Source organism: Chiroxiphia lanceolata, chromosome 1, assembly GCF_009829145.1.
Source record: "Chiroxiphia lanceolata isolate bChiLan1 chromosome 1, bChiLan1.pri, whole genome shotgun sequence".
NCBI lineage: Eukaryota > Metazoa > Chordata > Aves > Passeriformes > Pipridae > Chiroxiphia > Chiroxiphia lanceolata.
In genome coordinates, this window is record NC_045637.1 from 76,989,550 (window position 1) to 77,016,916 (window position 27,367).

General features: G+C 41.0%; 1 protein-coding gene across 6 annotated transcripts in view; it reads left to right on the plus strand.

Moving 5' to 3' along the window:
• Positions 1-14,170, plus strand: part of FBXL7 (F-box and leucine rich repeat protein 7) — a 313,883-nt gene extending 299,713 nt beyond the window's left edge. For all 6 annotated transcript variants that reach the window (XM_032711572.1, XM_032711589.1, XM_032711597.1 and 3 more), the window contains 2 exons: positions 5,955-6,566; positions 11,111-14,170. In XM_032711572.1, the coding sequence (XP_032567463.1) occupies positions 5,955-6,566; positions 11,111-11,847 (1,349 nt within the window). In that variant the 3' untranslated portion in view covers positions 11,848-14,170. The remainder of the gene's footprint in view (positions 1-5,954; positions 6,567-11,110) is intronic.
• The last annotated feature ends 13,197 nt before the right edge of the window (positions 14,171-27,367 follow it).

A 27,367-nucleotide genomic window follows, 5' to 3' on the forward strand; every position in this document is an offset into this window, starting at 1 on the left:
CCGACGTATGGAGGAATGGGTTAAAATTTATGACACTAGAGCTGCAATATATTTGGAAAACTGAAAATTAACACAATTTGAGAAGGTTGCTCAGTACTCAAAATACTCTTGAAAAGGTATGAAATTAAGGAGAGAGAAAACATAGCATTCTCTAAGGTGGCAGGTGTAGGGAAGATGAATGGATTCTATAAACATGGATGAAGAAAATAAATGTCCAGGCAGCTAGCGGTATGGCACGTGGGAATTCAGGCAATACATGGAATCCATAGAGAATACATCAGCCTTCTGAGACTGTTGAAATCTGGAAAGTTGACAGTGTGGTTTCCATGAAATATAGATGGGAAGGACTCCACTTTGGCCACTGCTGGTGAGGTTGGGTGATGTGTGGTGCTCAGTTTGAAGCGTTGTGCTTTAAGAGAAAAACACACAGATTAGAGAAAATTTAAAAGAAAAACTAAGAGAAATTGTGAATATTAGTAACACGACTAGGAAGAAAGGCCAATGCATGTGATAAATCCTTACAGAAAGAATGGATATGTCTCATTCTTTGCAATCTCTAGAAGAGGGGGCAAGAAACAGCTTCTTATATGAGCCAAATAAGAGGAAAAACTTAGAAACTTGATACAATCGCAACACTGGAGCAGGCACCTCAGTCAGCTGAGTAATAGCTGTCCCTGGCAGTTAAGAACAGGGCAGACATGCACACTGGAGATGGTTTAAGTGTATTTGGTGTTCTTGGAGAGAGATGAGAGAGCTCATCCAACTTTATTTCTCATTCTATATGTTCTTCATTGTAAGAGGATGCACAATTCTATACATATCTCCACCGAGCAACCCTTTTCTTCTGGCGTGCTTGACCACTGCAGCCCAGCACAAGTTTGCACAGTGAGTTTTGTTCCAGCTGTCTCTTTGCTATCTCAGGCTGTCCAGTTCCTCCCAGGCTCCTGGGACTGGGAGGAACCGAGGTCAGTAGGGTAGCTTACCCTGAGAGAAATGCCTGAGGATATTTGTGATGTGGATGATGCTCTTTATTTTTTTTTTGTAGGTATCACTTTTTCTTGAACTTTGTCCATACCCACAGCCTTAGAAAGAAAATGTCTGTGTTGTAGCCTACTGTCCTAGCTAACTCCTTCTCTTGCTCTCATATAAGAGCACACAGCCATATTTGAAATCTGTCTGTCAAATTCACGTCTCTCCCTAAATCAGCCCACATTGTTCCCCCTGTAGAAGCCCATCAGCTGCTTCTATTCCCCTTTGTACTGTTGACTGTAGCTGCTACAACCATTAAGTTCCCCATGTCATTACTTTCCCCAGTCTCTGTAATAAGAGTGCTTCCTTGGCATGCATGAAGTTGATGGTATCATGGTAAAAATGTGAAGTCTATACCCACATTGCACTTAGTAAAATATGTAATACTTATGCAACACTTATTGAAGAGATGCTAAGCGATGTTTTGGTACTCTGGGTAAATGCTTCTGGCATGCATTACTTTGCATCTAATGTTTAAAAAAATGACAATTGTTTTGTATTTTTCTCAGCTATACTGGCTTTTCAGAGCTTGAACACAGTTTGGTTTATTTCTTACCTTAGTTCTGCTGAAAACCTCAGTGGTGCCAGCAGATCAACACGAAGGATCCTTTTTAGTTTTCAGATAAGAGTCTTAAGTTTCATTGATATATGTAAACATTCTCATTTTAATTTTGTTAACTTGGAAGAACTCAATATAGAATTCACTTTAAAAAAGACTCACTTGCAATACCATAGTGGAAGGTGTGGACAAATGGAGTCACACCTTAAGCATGGAAAATGGTTCAATCTTAAAAAGTCCATGCTGGAAGCGGGACATCAAGTGTCATATGCTAGTGTGCATTGCTGGAGTGATGAAAATACAACATTGTTTTCCCTCTCTGGTTCTGAAATCAGAGACTGCATGTTGTTGTCAATGCCAGCAGGAACTAGATCTTGATTTAAATGTATATATTTAAAGGTTTTTTGTCCCCAGATGTATGTATTAATTAGGAAACAAACTGGGGACAAAAAAATATTTGAAATAAACCAGATTCCTAATGGAATAAGAAAACTCCCTCTAGTGCATTTTCTCCTTCTGTGTCAGCTTTTATAGTTCTGTTTCTGGCAGACATCTTTTGAGATTTCTTTAAAGATTGTTAAGAAATTTTCTCCTGCATCAAAAAATAACTTTCAGAGCCTGATCAAAGCTTTAATAAAAGGCATCTTGGACAGAAGATTGGAGACTAAGGAACAAAAGAGGTTGTAGGGAGGGAAGTGCAGGGCTGCTTTCTGATTTGTTTTTACTTTCTAAGATCACCAAAATGTAAAGCTGCATTTCAGTCTTGTAAACAGTTGTGTTTTTTCGGGAAGTGTAATGTTTGTATAGGGCATGTGTGTGTAAAAATGTGTACTGAGAACTGTAACCAGTAACTTCATTTGCAATTGCAGTGTTGTGTTTATTAATGTTACACCGTCATTAAGTTGCTCTTTCTAAGACTGACCCAGCCTGTTAACTAGCACTCGGTAAATGGTGAAGAACAAAATCTGAAGGAAACCCTCAGAGGTTCAGATAGTGCTATATGAAGCCCCTCCCAAAAACACTTGAAAAGCCTGGAGAATGTATAGTAGACCAAGTGTTTTGCTGGAGATTTAAATGCTAGCAAAAAGCTTTCCAAGTTTTTCCTGGCAGAAAGGCTCCTGGACTCACCTGCTATTTTTTTCTTTTCCCCTTAGGGGTGTACAACGAATAGTAAGCAGGAATAACTCTGTGCCAAGTTCAGCTGAGCTACCAGCAAAATTCCTGTCTGAGAGCATATTGCATTACAGGCTCAACAGACCAGTAATGTGTTCTCAACTCTCTTATTTAAACACGGTGACAACACTACAGTCTTTTTCCAAAATACTTTGTGGTGGGGAGACAGGGTGCATGTGTATGTATGTGTATGTCTGTCTGGAAGTCTATGCCCTGAAGGTGGAGGGAGCAAGTTTCACATGATGCACCTTCAGGATCGAAGGTAAAAGAAATACAGGATGCACATCTGGAACTGCTATACTAATGAGACAATTAAGAGAGCACGAAGCAAGCATGGAGCATACCCATAAAACAAAAGGTCAGGCCTTTTTTAGCTTTAGGTCTAAGTTAAAAACCACATTTTAGTAATTCATTATGCATCCAGAAGGTCTAAGGCATTGATTATTCACGGTGCCCAGGAGTGATGAAGGAATGCCACTTCTGATCCAGAAGGAGTGGAGATTAGCCGTATTAGCTTGGTGTGTTGCTCACCGGGGGAAGTGGGGAGAATCATAGAGTATTAAATGCTTTTTTATGCTTAGGTAGAAATGAAGACTAGGGAAAACTGTAACCCTGCAGAAATTCTTAGGTGTTTTCAACAGTAACTGATTAAAAACGTATGTTTTCAAAATATGCTGGATCTTACAGAAGGTAATTGCTCCCACAGTAGTAAAAATTGTTTATAGTAGACATTAAAAATTTAAACGTTTTGCTTTTGATTTTAGTTCTGGCTTTTTTGTGGAATAGACACAAGTGTTCGTTCTGTGTTTTTATTTATATAATTTTGTCTTCCTTTTGTGCTTGTTTGTGTAAAAACAATCAAACAACAATCAACCAACCAAAGACCCAAAGCTAATGAAGAAGTAAAAAGAAAGGAGAGGGATTGACAATATCAAATATATGTAATAGCAGAGGATACATCCAGCACTTGAAAAAAAGTGTGTATTCTTCTATTTTAGAAACATTTTTTTCTTAAAACTTCAAGAAAAGAGCAAAAAGTAAAGGCTCCAAGTCTGCCACATCTTCTGCTCATTTAACTTCAGGCACTTTCACTGGTTTGGTGGTAGTGTGAGGGAGGTCAAACATATGGTAAGGCCTTGTGAAAATTTATCTTGAGGACTGTTGCCTAAGTGGTCTGTGGAATCAGTGCTTGTCTGCAGGAACCTGGCTGCTGCTGATGTTTTGGTTTTTTTCTCTCCAGCTGTAAATCTCATTTTTAAAATACCAGCGTATACCAGACGCTTTCCAAATAACACTCCTCGATGCAATTATTTGCAATAGCTGCCAGGGGGGTATTAGGAGATCTCAGAGGGAGTAGAGTGCCTGTAAAATGCACTCTGCATGAAGATACAGTTCTTGCTCCTAAATACACAAATCCCTGTGTTAGGTCCACGTAGCCATAACACAGGCTCAGAAGCCTTGGAGAAAATGTTTTCTCCTGTCACTTGCTGAAACAATGAGTTTCTAAGTAAAACAAGATGCAGAAGAGGAAGAGGGAAGGAGCTGGGTAGCATAAGGTTTTCCTCCATAGTGTGAGGAGATGATTTTGACCTCTGCAACTCATCTAGGTGATCTTGAGGAAGCTGCTGGAGTTGTGTCTTGCGTTCTTCAGCTAAGTAGTTGAGTCTCTCCTGCAGGCACACTGAAAATGCAGGCCTGTGGCTGCTACTGTTGTGGCTAGTGAGATCTGAGCAGGCCTGTGCTGGACTAAGTAAAAGCTTGATGGGGAAGTTTATGTGCAATGATCAAATTCATCTAAAATGGACTTAATTTTAAAACTCTGCCTAAACGCAGGTTTGGGCAGGTTTGTTGAATGCATTTCTGAGGTGTATGTTGCTTAGCCCTTAGCTGTGCTACTAGAGTCACAGAGCTACAGAGTCACTGTTACTTAAGTACATGCCTTTGTATACTTCCCTGAAATGCCTGAACACTGATGTGAGAGGAGGTGTGACGTGGAGAAAAGTTTGGTGCTCTAAAACCACTGTTCTTACCCTGTTAAGTGAAATTTGTTATTCTGCTGGTCACTACATGGTGGTTCCTGTATTCATCTCTGGGTGGTGCTTTCCTTTATAAAGAATTTTGTTGAGATCTGAGAAGTCAGAGATGGAAGGGGTGTGCTCAGCAGCAGCATTTGTCTGTTACAGTGCTTTTATCTTGCTAAAATAACTGAGTCCCTAAATGTATTGCTCATGGTATTTGCTTGACTATCAAAATGATATTGTAGTTGTCTTCTAGTCTTTAAACTGGTTTGCTTGGAGAACTGGGAGCAGGAGTGGAAGTGACTTGTAGGCAGCAATATCAGCACAAAAGGAAAACAGTTGAAATAATCTTACAGCAAAGGTAACCTGTCTTAGTAGCAGAGGATCTTGATTTTTGTGCTTGATTTTTCACAGTAGAGTGAAATGAAGAAAGTAAAGTAGTAGCAAATTGTTCTGGGGAGGGGAATTGGGTTGGCTGCTTTCAGTGTGACAATTAGCCCTAGCAGTAAGTGTGTGTAAATGTGCAGCAGCAGCTCGCTGACAAGTTTCCAGACATGCTGTTCCTTTGTCAATTACTTTTCTGGGCTTGTTTTTTCCAGTCGAAGTTCACTTTAGTCCGTTGGAAAGGAGTGCTTTCTGTGTGCACATTAAGAAGAACTAATCACTGGGCTCTTGGTTAAACTGCTGAGTTCCAGTTTGCATGAACTTCTTTAATAACATGATAAAAATAAGTATATGGAGTTGTGCTTCTCTCATCTGCCCAGGTGTGGTGAAGGAAGCAGCGTTTGCCTTCTGAGCTCTTCTTTGGGCTCCTGCTGAATGGCTGAAGGAGCTGAGGCAAAGGATCACAGTATTCTGTCCCTAACAGCTCACAGCTGTGCTAAGGTTATGGGCAGTTATTCTCTGTCAAAAAAAGCCTGTGATTCAGATGTACTCTGAACTTCCATTGCCATCTCCTCTTCATTACAGGGCTCAGAACTGCAGCCCCTCCTTTGCTCACATGGCTTTTGAAATATATATTTCCTCACTCTTACTGGTAAAAATGACTGCTTAACCCTCAACAAACGCTGAAGTCCACCATACTCCAATAGCAAATGGGCTGGTGGGGTGCTGTGCTGTGCAGAGAGCTCTGCATCTGTCCACCACTTACTGAAATTATGTGTTCATTCTTCCAGATTCCGACCTGAGCATGCGGACACTCAGTACACCCAGTCCAGCATTAATATTTCCACCAAATTCCCCTGGTTTCCAAAATGGCAGAGGTTCGTCTACATCTTCGTCCTCAGTCACTGGGGAAACTGTTGCCATGGTCCACTCACCACCTCCAACCCGCCTCACGCATCCTCTCATCCGGCTGGCATCCAAGCACCAGAAGGAACAGGCCAACATAGACCGGCTACCCGACCACTCCATGATCCAGATATTCTCCTTCCTGCCCACCAACCAGCTGTGCCGCTGTGCCCGTGTGTGCCGCCGCTGGTATAACCTTGCCTGGGACCCGCGGCTTTGGAGGACTATTCGCCTCACTGGCGAGACAATCAACGTAGACAGGGCTCTTAAAGTGCTGACCCGGAGGCTTTGTCAGGATACTCCCAACGTATGTCTCATGTTGGAGACGGTAATTGTTAGTGGCTGCAGGCGGCTCACAGACAGAGGACTCTACACCATTGCCCAGTGCTGTCCAGAACTGAGGAGGCTGGAGGTGTCTGGATGTTACAACATCTCCAATGAGGCAGTCTTTGATGTCGTGTCACTGTGCCCAAACCTGGAACACCTTGATGTGTCAGGTAACAGGAAATGTTTCCGTACAGATGCTTATAACTCTGAAAGCATCATGCTTGTCAAACCCCACAACTGCACATTTTCCCTTTCCCTGTTGTCTTTCCAAGTAGAAATGCCAGTTTCCCAACACAGTGCCTGTGAGACAGGCACCACTAGAATCTCAGTGCCCATAATGCCAACAGTGTCTCTGGAGTGGCCAGGCTTCCTCCAAAGGAGGCGAAGTAACAGAGATGACCTGTTCAAATAGCACGCTCACTTTTCATAGATTTTTGCACAAAGCACCCATACAAGGGCTCATGTTGCAGTCAGTGCTACATCATGTGGTGAAAGCTAGTTACTTCAGCAAAATTTGTTTTATCTTTCACACACACACACACACACACACACACACACATATATATAATGTATATATCTGTAATCTTATAAGTGAATGGAGAAGAAGCTCAGAATAAGTTCTAGGCTTTTTTTCTGGGTATTAATATTTGTTGTCATCCCTAACTAATCTTCGAGGTTCCCTTATTTCCATTGCTATTTTGACAAGACTTAGATAGCTTGGACTTTTTTTCTTTCCTTTTTTTTTTTTTTTCTTTTAAGAAAAAGCTGCAGTTGCAGCTGTTTAGATCAGCAGAAATGTTTTAGACAATTTTCCTCAGACCTGCTCTGGGGAAACAAAATGGTTTTTTCCCAAGGTCAGCTGCACAGAATTTCCTCTCTGCAGATAGGTTGGCACTTAATGGAAAGGATGTAGTCAAGCAGAGAACTGCAGTAAATTTGCCGTTCAACATTTATTTTATGATCTTATTTGTTATCAATCTAATGCCATTATTAATCATCCAAAACAGATTTGCCACTGCAGAGGTACCAGTGGCAATAAGCAGGATGAAGTGGGGATAGGAAGCAATGCTATTGAGTCATTGGTACCCAGATAAACTGATTTTTCCAAGGCTACCTATCTGGTGTACACTGATTTGCTTTCTTTTCTCTGCCCTTTTTTTTTTTTAAGCTGCTTTATCCAACTCTCTCACCTCATTCCTAGGATGGCAAAATCGCATGAAAGGCATCAAAACAAATAGCAGCAAATGGGAATTATTCACTTTTTGTGATTGCTCTCTGAAACCACCAGGTGATAAGGAGTGTCTGTGGGACTCACAGGAGTCCTGTCCCATGGAGTCTGTTTGCAATGACCTTGCATATGAATTAACTTATTGTTGGTACATACTGATATTAGTTCTGGATCGCTAACTACACATTCAAGTTGAAGCATCTCCAACACCAGGAGAAAATGCATGTACCAGTGTGATTTAGACCTAAAACTTTGAAGCTCACACTCTGAGTGCACCTAGGAGCTTGTAAGTGGCTGAAAATGCTTTGGTCCAGAGCTCTCTTTTCAAAAGCAGGGAAAAGGAAAAGATGATAACAGGTCTTGAAGTAGGTTCTTTTGGGATTTATCTGCATCTGTGGTTTTCCCAAGCCTGTTACTTTCAGACCTAGAAGGTGGTGTCTGTCCCTAAGAGCTCATCAGTTTGGTACAAAGTGTGTAGAGGGCAAATAAAATACCTGTCTTCCTTGAATTTTGTCTCATCAATGGGATAGGAAAGTAATTTTAATCTCACTTTTATCTAAGTTGTTTTTTCTGTTTGGAGCATGTGAAGGAAAAAATCTGGGGTTTGAACATGCTCAGAAGCTGGGGTGTTTGGGTTCAGATATAGCTTTTGCTGCATGCACCTGCATATGAATTGAGGATAATTGATCTCTAGGCTCTTGTATTCAGTCCACTTTTTTCATTACAATGTGTGTAGTTTTGGAGGATGTTTTGGAAGCAGGATTCTGTTTTCCCCTCCTTCTGTCTGTAGTTGTGAGGACAAGACTTGCACCTATATGCTCAAGCAATTCTGAGGACTGAAGTGGTTCACCGGTTTGGTTCCATACTGAACAAGAGAAGTTGAGTACGTGTGCTGGGAGTGACTCTAGTTCCTAGTTAATTAAATCACAGTTAACAGTTGTACATCTAGCTGAATCCCTTTCCCCCTTGGATGGCTACTTGGCAGCAAAAATGCACCAAAATCTTTAATGTCAGAACCAGATGTTCGTATTAACTTTAAGAGCTTTACACAATGTAAGTTCTGTCACTCTCAGCAGTAACTTTGTGGGCAGGTCTGAGATATCTCTAGAAGTTGGTTGAGCTTGACTGCAAGTTATTATCTAACACACTAGCCAAAATTTTTTTCAGTCTGTTTGGAAGTTTCTCCTCCCTTTTAAAAATCAGTTATACTTACTTTATGGAAAATCCTGTTGCAAGAGCTTTGTTTTTACATTTTGTATTATTTAGGACAGAAAAATTGTTGTGGACCCAGGAACCTGTCATTTTGCCTAAAAATCAGGCTATTCTGTATCAGCATGGACTCTTTTTCTGGTTAAACCATTTTGAATATCCTTCCCATTAAATATTTTACAGTGTAGCCAAAGTAACTAGACAAGGCAATGCTGAGCTTTTCAAAACAGTGATCACGCAGTGATGTATTTGACTCCAGCCCTGCTGTGAGACTTCTGACCCATTTAGTTTCTAATTACGGTCATTAAAGCTTCTTGGATTCTCAGCAGACAGAACATTCTCCTTGGCCTCGTGGACCCATCATTCTCACTTAGCCAAATTTTAAATTTGAATTCTGGTCAGAATATAAAATATCCAGACTGACTCCTTAATCCAGCAACCTCCTCAACCAAATGCAATAGCAAGAATTGTGTCAGGTTCAGCAGAGCCCTGCCTATGTGCCAGCTTCTTCTGTGGAAAAGACTCAAGGATGGGGACTCCTGTAGTGTATTTTGTATCAACTGCTCCAAAGAATATAGTAGGGGTGAAATTTTCACACCATTAGTATTGTAGTGCTTCCCTTTAGAAAAATCACTTTGCATTACTGAGCATGTATGTAGTACTTATCTGAGGACAAAACTATTTCCGGAGATTGCACCATAGCATTCAGTTTTAAGATGTTTGTTGAACAGCGTTTTGCTTCAAAGTTTTGCTTCTGCATGACCTGTGGACAATTTGCCCATTTTGTTATGTGAGGCCTAAGGTAAAATTTGCCTCTGTTCAACTAAATGTGAAGCCTAAATTAAAGGTCCAGCGCAAATTCAAATGATGAATGTAGAAATCTAATTGCAGGTGGCAAACTGTTTCAAGTCCATATCCCATGCTTCTCACAGCATTTTTTTGAGTCCGCAGGGTTATCTGAAGGGATTTTTTTTTCCTTTTTAAGAACTGAAGCATATTCATGCCTTCTACTAAGCCTTTGAATGAGAACCTGTTGTATCAATTGGTATAAGTTTGAATCATTTAAGTTTTTGGGGTTGTCTCCATACACTGCTCTTTACTTCCACACTACAGGATTTGTGCAGGATTTCTGATACATGGAGTTCTACAGTCATCAGTTTTTATGCGTTACTTCAAACTGGCTGGCCAGTGTTTCAGCAATACAGAAAACATCCTTTTTCTTTTTTTCTCTACTGACATAGGCATAATTGACAGAATTTTTCTGAGTAGACATTTATGGCTAAAACTGTTGGGCCTTGGTCAGTAACAGGTAGAACCTCCCTTCTTTCTTGCAGCCGTTCCTAGCTATGCTAATGCAGTGTGCCCAGCTGAACTTGGCACAGCTAAAAATTTCCCTCAGGATCCTGAGACTGCCAGTTTGCATTGCAGCAGAAACCACACTTTCCAAAAAAAGCTTTTGCTCACCACCGTGTATGGAGCGGTGGTTAAAAATGGGGAAAGTCTGTGAGCATGTTTTTCCCTTTCATCTAGCTCTTTGGCTTTCCTTACAAGGTCTGGTGTTTCTCCTCTGGTATAGTTACCTCCATGGCCAGACTTCTCACTTGACACAGTCCTTTTCTGCATCTGTCCATATCCTCCCATGACCTTACCGGTCTGTTGGCTCCTGTCAAATGTCCCCATTCTCCTTAGGTTATCTGAATCTCCACCCTTCTGCAAGCACATAATCCTGCCACAGTTTTGCATCGTTCCAACGTTGCAGGGCTGGATTCACATCTGTTCTCCAAATGCTTCTGGGAGAGTCGGCGGGGTTGTCTTTTTTATAGTGAGGTTGGATGGTGAAAGAGCCTCAGATGTTGGTTTGCAAACTCATCCAGTCAGCAATGAGACCGACTCTGATTAAAAAACTGCATTGGTTGTCACGTAGTATCATTTTCTCTAATTATCACCGGGTCTGTATTGCAGTAACACATCACAGTCTGTCTGTTGATAAACATAGGACCAGTATTTTACATTTGGGATAGGGACAAAATCAGTCTGTTTCTTTCCTAGTGCTCAAAATCTCAGAGTAACCTCACTGACTCCAGTGAAGTTTATTCTTTCCTGTGGTGTGAGGACTCATCACAGCAAATCCAGACTAGCCAGTCAGGATGATTCTGCTCTTGCAGCACGAAGGTACCTTCATCACAATCCAGCACAACATTTCACACCCAGCTTTCTGGCCTCGATGCGTGATTTGTTTTTACTGCTTCCTTAAACTTTCTGTGTTTTTCCACTTAGGCTGTTCCAAAGTAACATGCATCAGTTTGACGCGTGAAGCCTCCATCAAGCTGTCTCCCTTACACGGGAAACAAATCTCCATTCGCTACTTGGACATGACAGACTGCTTTGTCCTGGAGGACGAAGGACTGCACACCATTGCTGCCCACTGCACTCAGCTGACCCACCTGTACCTGCGCCGCTGCGTCCGCATCACCGACGAGGGTCTCCGTTACCTGATGATTTACTGCACGTCCATTAAGGAACTGAGCGTGAGCGACTGTCGCTTCGTCAGTGACTTTGGCATGCGGGAGATTGCCAAGCTGGAGTCACGTCTCCGATACCTTAGCATCGCTCACTGCGGCCGGATCACGGACGTGGGCATCCGTTACATAGCCAAATACTGCAGCAAGCTGCGCTACCTCAACGCGCGGGGCTGCGAGGGCATCACGGACCACGGCGTGGAGTACCTCGCCAAAAATTGCACAAAACTCAAATCGCTAGATATTGGCAAGTGCCCTCTGGTCTCAGACACCGGCCTGGAGTTTCTAGCCCTCAACTGCTTCAACCTGAAGCGCCTGAGCCTGAAATCTTGTGAGAGCATCACTGGGCAGGGCCTGCAGATTGTAGCTGCCAACTGTTTTGACCTGCAGATGTTGAATGTGCAGGACTGCGATGTCTCTGTTGATGCTCTGCGATTTGTTAAACGACATTGCAAGCGCTGTATAATAGAGCACACCAACCCTGCTTTCTTCTGAAAGGACACCCCACACCTGTCATTACAATGCAGTATTAAAAACACTGAGGTAGAAACACACGCTCCCATATTCATTAATGCTGTCTTTTCTGTCGCTCACGGGAGTCAGCTTTTCTTGTACATTGTGAGTGGGGAGGGTTTCTGGAGGACTATTTTGTTTGCTTTTTATATGATCACTTTTTAAGGTGCCGTGGGTCTCTGTGGAGAGGCTGCCTTGATGCAAAAGCAATGAGTGCTCAGCATCCCCACTGGAGTATCATTTCCATAAGAGCCATGATCTTGTCCCAGGCTACAGTAGCTGCCTCCAAAGGAAATAGCACATAATCCCTCCTTTGGAAATGCTGCTAAGCTGTGTCAAATACATCTGAATTCCAGCTGTTCTTGTGAAGCTGACTATGCAATATGTGTCTGTGTTCCCCAACTTTTTCCAATATGGCTGATAAAGCATCCTCTTCTCCCCACGTAGTTTCCTTTTGGTAGTCATCCATTTTAATCCCTCAGGAAATACTAGGTAATGTTCTTAAATATACTCAACTGAGGCAGAATAAGACCTGCTGGCCATTGCTGAGCACTTCTACTGAGTGAATCTGGAGATTGTGCCCATGCATGGATTCTCTTGGAAAGTCACTTGTGAATCATCGCTACTTGCCTTCATTTCTAAATTTGCCGTCTCCTGCATGTGTAGTACAACCCCCTGGTAGTAGATAGGGATTTCTGGCTCTGAGAAGCAATGACATATTCACCTGAGTGAAGGAGAACTAGCCGCATATTGGTGGCCTGGCAAAAGGAAAAGCCAACCTGAGAAGCTGCTGTAATTCTGCAACAATCTGAGATAGCACTGTAGGACACTGGGGAGAGTCTGAGGCATTGTGGAGTAGCTTGCTTAGAGGGCAGTCCCAATCACTGTGCTATGTGATTGTCACCAGAAAGTCTGTCTTTGTTCCTTCACTGTATCTTTTCAGCAGCTGTGGCACCACTGCAGTTGATGCTCCCTGAGCAAACCAGCCACGTCCATTAAGGCAAAGTCAGTATGTGCCTTATTACACTTAGAAACCCGACCCTTTTCTGTGACCTTCCAGTTCAAAGGATAGATGGCTGATCTCAAAACTTCTAAGACATTAGCCTAATGTTAGATAACACCCCTGGGGACAGAGGAGCTTCCAGTGTTATTCAGATTAGATTTAGATTTTTTTCAAACTTTGTGTGTGTTCCCTTAGGCTGGAGATACAATTGCTGTTCAACAAATAATTAAACACCAGCATTGCCCTGTGACCCTGTGAGCTCCTAGTACTCTTCATGGTTGCTCTTGCATGAGCAGGAGTGTTTTGAAGGTCCCCCATCTCACTGCCTCCTTCCCCAGAGTGTGTGGTCAATTCATGGTTACTTTCTTCACAGTTTTCTGGCAGCTGTTTCTCTGCATTTTCACGTGTAATGCTCAGATCTGAAAGCCAGACATGCGAGGGGTGATGATATTTTCAGGCAGGCCCCCTGTGCCTGACTGACAGGTGAATTCATACATTCAGCTCAAACGCTGTGTCTCATAAGAAGGGAAGCACTGTGTCTGGTTTTCCTAAGCAGTAGTTCCATCAACTCCAGACAACACTAATAAAATCATTGGTATGAAGTGAAAATCAATATGCTTGAGAAAAATACATAACCACTGAGGAAATACTTATAGCAATGCTCTCTCAAACTGCAAAAAAAAAAAAAGGAAAATGCAATGGTTTGAACATGTACCTGCAGAGGGAACTTATCCTACTGCTGCAAAAATTCCTGTAACTTACGTATATTCCTCCAATTTTGAGTTTCTTAATATAGAGGATGTCATCAGCTCTGAATTATAAATCAAATTGTACTAAAGCAAAGAGGGACACAGAAAATGAATTTGCCATTGCTAGTGTTACTGGTCAGTGACTAATAGGGGGTGATACCATCTCTTGGACAGTTAATTTCACTTTGGTTTTCCTTTCCATATTTTTAAAATAAGAGATTCTTCTCCAGCAAGTAATACAGTATATTTTATTTGAGCCAGCTATACTATTTGTTTATCCTTTATCTAAAAATGGCCTCGAGGAATTTAAATATTGAGCCCATTCCTGAGGATGGTGGGATTTTGAGCCATTTGCACTCATGAAATATAAGGCCTCACTAGTAACATTTAATTGTTTATTAAAAAAAAAAAAGGCTACTTTTCTGGCTATGTTAAATTGAGTGAATAGTGCTACATGGTTTTTAAATTTCTAATGTTTAAATTGGCCTGTACTGTACAAATCTCACTATAAAGCCTTAATTTGCTACCAAGAAATAAAGCAATATATTGGTAACTGATGAGCATGCATCGTTATTTGCACTAATTTAGTAACTGCTGCTGAAAAAGAAAATAGTAAATAATTGTAAAACTTTCCTTGAAAGATAGGTGGGTGAATGATCACATCAGCCCAAAAGGTAGGTGGATGACTACACTAGAAAAGGAAAAAAAAGTTTGTTATAGATTATGACCTTGCTTATCTCTCTCTTTAAACTTTGATTTTCCTCATATGGTTCTTCTTGACCCTGAAACATAATTGGAAACTGTAAGTGTAAATAAAAGCAAAAACAGTATATAAAAAGCATATGTACAAAAATTTCAGGAGGACCCCTGCATTGATTTAAAGGCAAGTTAACATATTTGATGTAAAAAGTAAAAAGGAATGAGTGATGGGGTAGAGCACTTACTGGTACAGTGTTGCCTTTTGAATGCTCTAAAAAATCTACTCTGGGGACACTGGTGGAAAATGAATAAAGGTAATTTTTCTTAGCCAAACTTTAAGTACATAGTCTTATATGATCTGAATTGGCACTCTGAGGTTGCTATTATTTCAAGAAAATTTGAATTTAACTTATTGATACAGCTTGCCTGTTTTGACTTTTAACCTTTTTCTTATGTCTACTTGCAAGATGAGAGGACCAGAAAAGAAACTGAAGTAGTGTATGTGGAGCTGAGTTTGCTGGAAGGGTTGCAACATGTAACTGATGTGTCTTCTAGTTTAGAGTTGGCAAAGCCCATAAATTTCCTGAGCAAAAACATAGGTGATTCTTGAACCATAAAATTCGGGCAGAGGCACTGAGGCTTCTTCTGCTCTGCAATAGCATGTGGTGATCTCATCAAAGAAAAGCAGTGATGAATCACATCAGTCAGGCTGCCATGTTGCTTGTGTCTTTGGAATAATTTGTGTCCTGTAGAGAGAGGTTTCTTAGAAAAGACACATCTAAACTACCATGCACTCTGATTATAGCCAAAGCTCTGTATCTGGATATTCATCCTTCCCTTGGCTTTTTTAAAAAGTGGAACTGTATTTTCCCCATTAGCAGCATGAGATTGATGTGAAGTGCAACACTTTTGCTTCTTTGAGCTGTGCTCGTATGGCTTCTTACAAAATGCAAACCAGCTTCTGCTGGATGTCTTGGACTCAGAACCGTGGTCCAGACGGAAACCTTCAGTAGTGGCTTATGTGGTTTCTCAAAACTTATGGACTTTGAACTGAAAAATTAAAAAGCTAGTAAAATACCTAATTTTAGCCCTAGGCTTGAAGCAGGTCCAAACTTTTATTAAAAAGAAACACAGTCATCATTTGGACTGCAGGATGGCTGCCCCTCAGCTGCCAGTGTTAGTTTAGAGGGGAAAAGTTCTCTGATGGAGTTGGTGCATGGCTCCTCTTCCCCCAGCATTCCCCAGGAAAGTAACCTGCCCTCAGTTTTTTATAATTTTGTCAGTTTAGCTATTCATGCTGAAACTTCCCATGCTGGGCTTTGAAAATGTTAGTTGAAATGGTTCATCTGGTTCTGTAAATAAAGCTGGAGGAAATGTCATTTTGCTCATGTTAAACTCCAGGTGACCTTTCCTTTGAAAACGGTCCATTGCTCTTCATCTCCTCTAAGGCCTTCAGAGTGAAAGTGTGAGCCTTGCCAGGAGGTCAGCTTTAGGACAAGGATGTGTCTTACTGATCTCCCAGTAAATTTCACCCAAATTTAGCTACATTTCATGTCTTTGAACATCTCCAACTCTGTGACCAAGGAGAAAAGGACATGCTCTGGTCTTCTGGAGCTTGTAGTCTGGAAAAGCTGAGATTTGGCAAAGCTAAAAGCTGTTTATCTCTCTGGCAGTGTGAAGGAGGAAATGACCTGAATTATATGGAAGCTGCCTGGAAAGTCAGGGCAGGGTTGAAAGATGGAGTTTTGAGAACTGGAACAAGAAGGATGAAGGAGATTTCCTGGGCAAGGGGGACTCAGGCTGAGATGATAAAAGATTTAATTTTCAGCAAAGACACTGGTTAAAAGAGATGGGTTTATATGACATGTTGAGCAGAGAGAGTTGGGCCAGAGGAAGTGTAAATACTGAAGAATGAAGTTTAGGGTAGGAACAGAAACATGAAGAAAATTAACTGAACATCGTGTAAATACAGTACACTTCCTTGGTGCAGTCTCTGAGAAAGGCTGACAAAGTGTTTCAGTGAGAGTGCCTCAACTTTGAAACAGCCTTCCAAAAATGAAATAGTAATTTTGCATCTAATGCATCCAATATCTACCTTTTATATATATATATATGTATTTTGAGAAGCCATAAAATCTTCACAGGCAGAACTTCTGCCTTTGCCACCAAATGTACATGGAGGTCTGAGAGACCGTCAACCTCAGTGTCTTGCTCCAACCTTTACACCTTTGTGTGAGGTAAGCTACTGAGAAGAACAAGGTGAGATAGGTTTGAAACACCGATTCTTCTTTGACGTTGTATTTCAGCAACACCAGCTGCTTGGCTTTGCTAAGGTACAGGCATCAGTGTGGAGCCAAATTCATGCCATTTTGGTGACTGCTAAAGGGCATAATAATTGTAGATTCAAGTTACTGCCAGGCAGTAGACATCAGAATTCAAACTTAGCTTAACAAAAATACATTTAACTGAACAGCATTACTGTATGCTATTAAACAGATTAAATCAGTTTTCTCTCTAAAATAGCTGAGGGACGTTTATGTTCATGCACCCCTGCTGTACAGATTCAGAGCAGGTTTTTCCTCTATTTTTGCTTCTGTGAAAACTGAGTAAAAACATCAGGTCATTTTTCCCTTTCCTCTGGGTGATCTTAGAGGTGCGACTGAGATTTAAACTAGTTCATAGAAATCTTTTCAAAGTAGGCTCTGCTAATACAAATTTAAAAAATATTATGAGTGCAACAATCCAGTTGGCCACAGATATGTCAAATTAAGCCAATATAACAGTTACTAAACAGGCACCAGAGAAAGAACCAGAGGAACCAGAAGGAGGGATCTTTTAAAACAAATGATGCCCCCCCCCAAGCTTTTATAAATGACCCTGATACTTTTAATGCAGAACAGAAATCTTAGCCATTCTTTCTAGCACTAAAGCTACTGTGTTCTTTGGGTTAGAATAGATTAGTTTTCCTTTGTTTTTTAAAGAAACACTGCATGCTGTATCCTCGAGCTCTCATAAATGCTAGAGATGGAAAAAGTCATCTTATAAAGAGAAGAGAGAATGCAAAGAGGGACTTGTACCAAAAGGAATGAATATTTTTAACAGTTTCATGTTGCATTGTCTGTCTTTGATGGCTCTTAAAATATTTTTTTAAAATCAAGTAAATGGCCATTCTTGAGAAGTTTCTGTTACTTCTTGAATATACTCCATTCACACTATTACCTCCGCATACAGACATCAAAGCTGTAGAAAAACTGAATTTCTAGCTCAAAAAAATAAGTGTAGCTAATGTATTGGTTATAATTTAATTTAATTTAAACCTTATCAAGTGTTTTCCCATCTTAATCACTTGTCATATAAAGGATATATCCTAAACCATTATCAGGGTAACTGAAAAAAATTTTCTATATGCTTATTAAGAACAAATTATATTTTTCTGACACTCCAGTTTTGCTCTAGTTGTCTGTTCCTGGTCTATTGTATGCTGTGTAAATACTTTCAAGAATAAGACATATCTGGACTTGAATTACACTCTTATTTGATTACTTTATGGTCGTGTATCTCATGTGGTATTCTGGTCATTGATGTGACTTCTGTGACATAACACTGCAGAGTAATTACCTGCGTTTCAGCATGGAAATAGAATTACCTAACACATAATGTTTGTGACACGTAACAGTTGTCAGAGACTGGATTTCATGGATGAGTGGCTGCTGTGGGTCTTTTGTGGTACTTTTGTAGTGATTTATTCCTTAACTGCATGTATCACCATCTGTTTTCTTTAGTATCAGTTACAGGAACAAACTCTTAACTACTGTGTTGGGAAAGGGACTCCTCAGAAGCAGAAAAGGGAGCTGTGACAGGGCAGAGGTGACTATGTCCTGATAAGCTGAGGGTAGGTTGTTTGAAGATGCAACACAGGTATGTGTTAAGAGAGACTCCAGGCTCTTCGGCCTGTTTTTGTAAAATGAGAAGGGGAGGGTGGGTTTTTTGTTGGTTTGGTTTTTTTTAAGTAATAGTCTTTTAGAGTTGCTTTGTATTTACCATCTATAGGGGAACCTCATTCAAAAACACTGAGACTGGCTTATCTTCAGATCAGAGGCGTGTCTGATTTGTGAACATTGGTCTATTTTTTGTAAGATAAATCAATGGAGACGCAAGACAGCCTTGCAGCCTGAACTTTGAAGTTCATGAACTTCTGGCAGGTTAAATTTGAAAGCATGATAAAGCAGCCTTCCTTTCTCCTGCCAAAAAAAAAAAAAAGGTAAGGGAAAATTGCATCAAAATGCCCAATAAAGAGAGTAAAGGAATTCAGGACTGAAAGCTGAGCTGGAAGTGGTAATGTGTAATCTCTTGCTTAAAAGATAATTTTTGCCATGGGAGTAAAATGTGCTTCTGTGAAGCTGGAGGGTAAATTGAAAGTTATCATAAAGATTACCTGTAGTGAGAACATGTATAAATGTGGCTGTAGGGAAGAATCAACACAGTTTTTCTACAAGAAATCCAAAGGGTCAGTAAATACCTGGGGGGACCTGTCAGGCTGGGGTGCTGAGAACACCAGAAAAAAGCTTGAGAATGGCTTCTGTGTCTGGCATCACAGGGTGGCCTAGGATGCTTCATCTGGAAAAGAGTTAACTGAGGTGAGATATGACACATATGACAAAGGTCATGTAATCATAGGTGGCTTAATGGATGAAGGTACTGAATGTTTACCGTGACTAATAATTTAAAAAGGAAAAAAAAAAAGGTTGAGGACATCAAGTGAAACCAGTAGGTAACTGATCCATAGCAAATTAAAGTAGTTTTTTGTTTGCCATGTGTTAAAGCCTTGGACCCTTTCCACAGTGTGTTGTGGATGCTAGATGTTCACATCATTTAAGAAAAGACTGGACTAGGTTGTGGAGGAAAAGTCTGTGTGCAGCTACTAAATACAACAGACAACCTCTGGCTCAGGAAATGCCTGAGGCACCAAGTGTTGGAGCCTGGCAGGCTATGCTGGGAAAATACGCTTACTCTGTTCTTGTGCTTCTCTCTAGGCATCTGGTTTTGGCTACAGCCAGACAGACTGTTCAGCTACATGGACCTTTGCAGCTGTTTTCATGTTTTGGTGTTCGTCTCAACAGGTCCCTGACACGGAGCACATGTTCATTTCTTGCTTGCAATGCCGTTATTCAGAGTTGCTCAAGGTTGTCCAACTCAAATGTTTTCAACACCCTCTTTTCTAAAATCCTTATGCTTCAGAGTGGAAAATCCAATCTAGTCAGGAGCTAACATCCTCATCATTTCACTGTCAGGGGAGTAGGCACTTGAAACTTTGCTGGGGGCTTGGTACCCTGCATATTTAGGCCCTATTGCTGCAGACTGCAACAAAAGTATGTCTGTATTTGGAAGAGAGAGCAGAGGAAGGAGAGAATTTTGTGCTCCTTCAAACTCCTGCAAGTTGGGAAGCTGGTCACTTGACACACTCCTTTTCCAGGTCTCTCTCACTCCTCGCATCTACAGGGAGAATTTCAGAAATCAAGAAACCTCTTGATTTCTGTTAGACAACTGTGCTACATCTTTGTAACCAAGACCAGAATTTGCCTGGAGCCTCTGGTCAGTCAAAGAAGTTTAAGCATCTCTGCTTCCCTTTATTAATTTTTAACAAGGCCTACCAGGTGTCAGACGCAAGCAGCTGTGTAAGGGCAGTTGACTGCTCAGTCAGGTTAAACAACTGGCTGAGATGCTTGGCATCAAAATTAAATTTCCTTTAGATGCCTGGAAGACAGGGCACCACCAGGTGATATAGACTTGATAGAAACAAAACCATCACCAAGTGCCAGTTCATATATGATTTTCAGAATCATCTGGAGGAGGCAGAAATGCTGTCCAAATCAGCAATGCAAAGTCCCTTCTCTTCTTCTTCAAACCCTTTGCCTGCTTCTGGCCCTGGGCCCACACAAATACCCGAACACAGCGAGGAATATAAATTTTCAAGGGTCTCAGCTTTCATAATATGACTAAGTTGTTTTGATTTAAGAGTGCTCGTCTTGCCAAGATTGGAAAAAATTAGTCTATTCTCTTCATGGCTGGATGTCAAGGTACACCCAGGTTTTTAGACAAATGCCCCAAAAGTGCACAGCTGAACCAAGACATGAGTGTTGGAAAACTTAACTCTTTCTTCAATATTGTTTTGAGGGAAACCTGGAGAAAAATAGGAAAAGCAAGACCATTATTAATCTAAGATAAAAGTAGAGTTAAGAAAACATCATGTCTTTTTCTTACTATTTTCTTACTGGTTTTTGAGGCTAATAGACGTGTTTGGTTGCTTGGGTTGTTATTCTGTAGGGCTCAGAGCATCGGCAATGCCTGGAAGCAAAGCAGGAGGAGGAAACTATGGCACTATATGAGGATCAAGTCCTTGATTTGTGCAAGGGCTGAAGTCATGCATGGTAAACCAAGACAATGGAAAAAATAGTGCATACAGAATTACTGTGCTGACCTTGGAGTACTAAGACACTATTTGAAATGCTCCTGGACTTCACCTAATTTTCTTCATGGAATCTGCCTACAGTTCTGCAATACTTCATGTCTTTATGAGCTTTGCTTAATTTGCCCCTTTAGTGCACAGTACATGACGAAAAGGTAGAAACAATACCACTGATATTTAAACATATTCTGGGTCTTCTCTAGGGTCATCAATAGCTACTCCTTGCTGTGTGATCTCAACCTGGCTTTCTTTTTTTAATAAGGTGTTCTGCCCTTACAGATCAATGTAAATGTAGACTCATATTGGGGAAAACCGTATTAGTGTAGAGCTGCACTTCGCAGGGACGCATGTCACTGTGAAGCAATCTACACATTTGTGGATTCCTGACACATTTGCAGGCCTACATTTATTCATTATTAGAGTCCTAGTTTCAGGAAATCTGTTACACCAAAGGCTCAATTTAATTGTCAGAACAGAGGTATTGGATGCCATTAGAGATGAACGAGGGTATCCACAGAACACTGGCAGGGATGTAAGTCACTGAGAAAGACTTGTGCTCTTTTGCATTGGCAGAGGAAGGCCAGGAAGATGCCATCAGGCATCTCAAATGCCTTTGGTTGTCCTTACTTAGGCAAACATGCTTCTGAAACTTATTGGGAAAATGTTTGTGGTTAAGGTCAGACAGGCTGTTCACTGGGCCACAAACACACAAAAAATAAACCTCAAATGATTGACTATGCAGGCAAATATAGAAATGACTGTCATGTGAAGATATGATCATTTTTTAAGGCTGGCTGTGGCAATTTTTGTGCAAATATTTATTCTTGAAGAAAGGACAGTTTGGGCTTCCTTTTCAAAACCGAAATGTTTCTGATGTTTAAAAAAGAAAGAAAAAATCTGAGACATATTAGCTCTTACTGCCTAGGGTCTGCTGAGGGTCTCTGAGATTTGAAGGAAGAATCATCTCAAACTGCAGCACTGGCTCTATCCCCAGCTGAAGGAGCAGGGATGTAGTGTCACAGTCTAGGAATCACTGAGAACATCCTAACACCTAAAATAGTTCTGGGGATACAACCCTGCTCAGCTTTTGGTTCTACCATTTAGCTGCCAAAGAAACAGCACCTCATTTTGGGCCCCAGAGTCACGGGAACCAGTTGCACTGTGCAGTTACGTTTGGGCCCCTCTTCAAGCCCTATGCAGGGGATGGTGCATAGCTCAGTATGCTTTGCCAAGGGTGCTGCGAGGAATGGGGTATCAAGCAAGACCTGCAGGGCTTGTCCCAGAGCCTAGTCTTTGTGTCCTCTTCTTCCTCCCTTTCGTCTTCTACACATCCCAGATGTGAGTGACAAGCGGAGGGAGAGAAAGATGAAGACCTGAAGCCCAGCTGAGTTCTTGAGTAGGGACCACAGCACAGGCTCCAATGTTGAGGGACCTTTGTGGCCAGTGGCTGCATAACATTTGTTTGCAGCATGCCCAGACACTTTAAGGTGTTGCAGGTGTTGTCCTGGGTTTCTTTTTCTGCATTATGTTCTATATGGTAATGGCAATTTACACTGCTGCCTGTTTTTCAGCACAAAATAATTTGTCATTAGATAGTCTCTTTGTTCTGTCTGTTGTTTGTTCCCTAGGTATTTTTGCTTTGTTGGTTTTTTTCCCATCTCATCTTCCCTACTTCTGTGGTGCCTTTTACACCCTACCTGCTTCATTATGATTTAAAATCAGAATATTTTCTCTCCACCTAGCAGATGCCCTGAAGGTCTCTCAGAAATCCTTCATTTTTTTTCAGCTTTTCCCTCAAAAGGCTGAACTAGGAAAATTTCACTATAAAGCATTAACTGCATGTATGAAAGAGGAGCTAGGGCCTTGCTTTCCATTATTTCAGACTATTAAATGCTGAAATTTATTCTCCAAATGTTTTGATTTTTTTTTCTGGTAGCTAAAACAGTTGATATATCCTTTGCAAGTAAAGGCTGGTTTGTGTGGAAAAATCTGGCAGCTGATGACAACATGAAATTAATTTACTTTTGTGCATGAATGTTTTACTGCAGAAGAGTCATCCTGGATCATTAACCAAGCTGAACGATTTATGTGAAAATGATAAATGTTCGTGCTGAATTGGGGTGTTTAGGATACTCATTGAAGGCAAGACCAGTTCTCATTGCTAAGCAACACTGCCTATTAAAATAAAAGGTAAGGATGCCTTTTCTATCCTTATAATATGAAGAAAGATTATCCTGGTTTATTTTGTAAGAAAAAGGTGCTAATGGGTTTATTCTGAAGAGAAAATTTCACATCTCTACTTCTTCATCCTTTCTAATAAGATTAAATTCTCTTAACAAAGTGGTCAAATTTATATTTCACTTAAATAGTAGATATTACTCTAAATAAAGCCACATATTGTCACAACAGTGTTAGATTAAAAGCTGTGGTTCCTATGACAGTCCATTCTCATATTGGGAAGTTTAAATCAGTAGGAAAAATAATATCAATTATTTTCATACAATAGTTATTTACATTGATACAAAAAGTATCAATAAAAAGATACTTTATATTTAAAATACCAAATTATACAAGTGTCAAATAGCAAATATAATAGATATAAGAAGTCTTCTGGTTGCATGGCTCCTAAGTGTTCATGACAATTTTAAAAATTAGATTCTACTGTTTATATTTCTTTTATCTTGGTCTGAGGACCTTCTGCTGCCTGTGTCTTGCTGAGAAAGACAGCACCTCTGAGTGCAAGGGAGAATTCTTCCAAAGACCTGCTGTCTGGAGGCAGTGGTCCTTGAGCAGATCTTTGCAGTCTGAACAACCTTTTCTCTTCTGCAGATGGCATACAATGGTTTGTTTGAATTTGTCAGGTTTTGAAGGAAAGGAGTACATGGTTTTTGTCAAATTGATCCAAGACAATGTTTGGGTGAGAACTTGGGAGGTTCAGTTCCAAATGATTTCACAGATTGCACAGGATATTCTGAGTTAGAAGGGACCCACAAGGATCTTCGAGTCCAACTCTTAAGGGTCTGACCCATACAGGGATTGAACCCACAACCTTGGTGTTATTAACACCATGCTCTAACCGACTGAGATTGTGGTTCTGTAAATAACTAAATATTTTTGTAGTAGCACACAAAGTTTTACAGTTGTGGGGGCTTGGACTTCATTGCTCACCCAGTGTGAAAGCAGCACATTCAGTACATGCATTTACCTTCATCACGTTTTCTGAGTATTGACATTAGTTAATGTAATGGCTCTTGATTTTCCTGGAATACTCTTCTGTTTCCTCATAGCCTGACCAGATTCAGAATACTGGTGACTCTCTTATACTGAGACATGTAGTTACTTCTTGGCCCACTGTTATTGATAGCATATGTCTCAGTACTATAATCTAGTTCTCTGCTGCACTGGCAGCCAAGAAATGTGGTGCTTCAGGATCAAAAATATTGCTGGGTTTGTTCTTGAAAGAGTTTTTTTTCAGATGAAACTATTTAATTCCCCATGAATTGTGAAATGAGTTCAGTTTCACTGGCACAAAACTAAAATATTTTCAAAATTATTTTAAAACTTTTTTTAAATGCTGGACTTTCCATTTTGGCTTGGATAAAACCTGTGTTATGTTCCTTTCCTTCCAAGTCTGACCTTTCTCTGACCAACCTGACCAGCTCCCCTTCAAAAACGTCTCCATTCACTGTTCGAACAAAACCACTTAAAAACAATTCAATGAAATGACAGCAGCTTCCAAATAAAACATTTGGAGTTCATCAACATGTATCACATTACTGGGTTTAGTATGATTCATTTGGATGTATAACTCTACTCTGCAAACACTTTTAAAAATTGTTTTCTCCTAATTCAGGATAAAACAAAATTTGAAATCTACAGTGTTTTAGGGAAAATGGCATTAGCAGATTTGTGTTGGCTCTTTCCAGGAGACATGGCTTGCTGTGCTTAACCACTCAGTGCTCCTCTTTCATGAATGGCGTACGCACACGCACACGCGTGCACACACACACACATGCACATCCCTCACCTGGGCAAGCACAGAGTGATCCATAAATGAATCTTGCAGAAAGGTCAGGGGCAAATCACAGGCAACTATAGGAAAGGGGATCAAGCCGCCGTCAGATTTTACAGGTTCCTGCAGAATGGGATCTTTTCATGGCAAAACAAAACCCAACAAACAGCCATGGTTACTTGACAACTGTGCCTTCATATTTCTGATATCTTTTCAGTTTCCCTTGTGATCCTGACCCCCTGTTAGGCTAGCACTGAGCTCCTAGTCCCTCTCTACAATTACCCACCATCCTGGCTTCTCCTGGAACTAGCACATAAAGCCAGCTCATTTAATACAAATGTCCCGAAGTGAAAATAAAATCCCAGTCTGATAAAACCGAGAGAAGGAGCAGCTGAAACCCACCTCTGCCACAGCCCGGACTTGGGCCGGGGCTCAGCCAAGGCACTGCTGCTCACTGGGGCAAGGGCTCCATCTGTAGGAAAGGACCCGCATCCATTCCTGTATCTTACCTTCTTGTAAAAAAGAAGAGGAAAGCCCTCAGATTTGTTTCTTTCTCCAAATGCACCGTGACTTACTGTTGGGCTAAAACACATTGCCTACAAAACCCAATAGAAAAATTAACTCTGAATTCATGTTCCAGTAGTGAGCTAAGCAAGCCAGGCACTGCCACAGTGGTGATGCTGGTGGGGAAGGATTTTCCTTTCTCTGATGTTGAGTTACTACATCTTTAGGGCTTGCCTCGAACCAGTACCTGTACAGGTTATCTGAGCATTTCATGTGTAAGAGCAAACTAGGAATGCTCCTGTTCTTGTTCTCCCCTTCTATCTGCATTCCCACTCTTTTTTTATTTTTTAAGTTTGCTGTTGCCATACATGCAAAACATGGGCATTTGGTATTGTACCTGTCAGAAGGAATGTGTCTTCTGTACATGACCCCTACCATGGCTGAATCTGTGCAATGTCACTCAGCGGCAGTGGCAGCTGGCGTTCCTAGATAGTTTTACAGTGGGAGAGCAGCTGAACGTTGATGCTCCTGGAAATGCCTAGCAGGGTGAACATTTTCTCACAGCAATTCTTTATAACAATCCAGCAGGCAGTTCCCTGATACTTTTTTAAACTACCTTATGCAATTTTTCTGAGAGTTGCCATCTTCTGAGTTAACATATGGCCAAGTACAATCCCGCTGTTCAGCAGAGGAGAAATGTAGCTCACTGATAGCTGGGGTATCTTCTGCCATTATGAAAACAATGGTTTCATTTCTGGGGGCAGAAACCTCCACTCCATAGTTGTTTTCTGTTATTTCTCTCATCAGCTGGTGAAGGGACCCATCCATTACCATGTTGGATGGTCTTAATGGGCTTTTTTTTTTTTTCTGTCAAAGATCTGAGCTCAGCTCCTTGTTGATAAGAGGGTGTTCAAGGCCCCCACACAAGGACCTGCATTTTACAGTCTAGGCTTCACAGAATACCCACTTTTAGTTTGTAAAAATGATTCCTTTGGGCTTTAGAGGCTATGAATCCAGTGATCTCTTTACGTAGGAGTCCTCCTATAACTTGGTAAATGGTTTAGCATGAGCCCAAGGTCCAGTGACTCTGGGTGAAACATGAAACAGTTCTGTAATTTGCTGTCTCAGTCTCCATAGCTTTTTATTAAAAACAAAACAAAACAACAAACCTATGAAGTCAGTGTCCTTATAGCCACAGGCAGCAAAATTCAGAGCTAGCACAACTGATTACACGTAGGATATTCAGTTTCCAAACCATATTCTCCTAGCTGGTGCTGTGCCAGCTGAGTAGATCAAGCCCTTAAGAGCCCAGACAGACTCCCTGTCCCTTTTCTAGGAGGCTGTGCTGCTCTTCTTCGTCGTTCAGCTAATTGCTGGCTGATCTGCTGATGCTGCAGGTGGCCTCCTGCCAGCCACTGGTCGGTCGAGGAGCAGGGTTCCACGTGTACACAGAGGGACCAAGCCAGTGTTTGCTTTTGGGGGTGTGTAAAGGGCTGCAGCGTGTCTTGCATTTCCATCCAGATATTTCTCTGAGTGCATTGGTGACTTACTCAAGAGATAGATACTGAAATGAGGTTTCCCAGGCCGTTCTTCCAAGAGGATTTTTATTCCTTCAAGTAGATAATGTATTTCTACCAAAAATAAAGATAAAAACCTGGTAAGTAGACATGGTTGATGCATAAAACTTGTAGCTTTTTACCTGAAGTATTAATAGGAATCTCTTGTGTCTTAACAGCAATCCTTTTAACTCCATGTATTATTGCAGCTGACCAAAAGATGTCTCCTAATTATTAACTACAATGCAGTTCACTCTGAGTTTTAGTAGGAAAAGGCCTTTCCTTGCTATAGCAGGTCAGTTTATGAATTATACTGCGTATTCTTTTCTGGTTTAAGGTTTCTTATGAGACCCATCACAGAAAAGGTAGGAAATCCTTTTACTGTTGTCCCTCAGTGTAGGTAACCACTTGCTTCCCCTGTAAAACGTCAAGGCTATAACCATTAGCAGCGTCACTGCGCCATTTCCCCCCTACTGTTACCGAAGTAAACATTTCCATAATAGGTATCCCGAA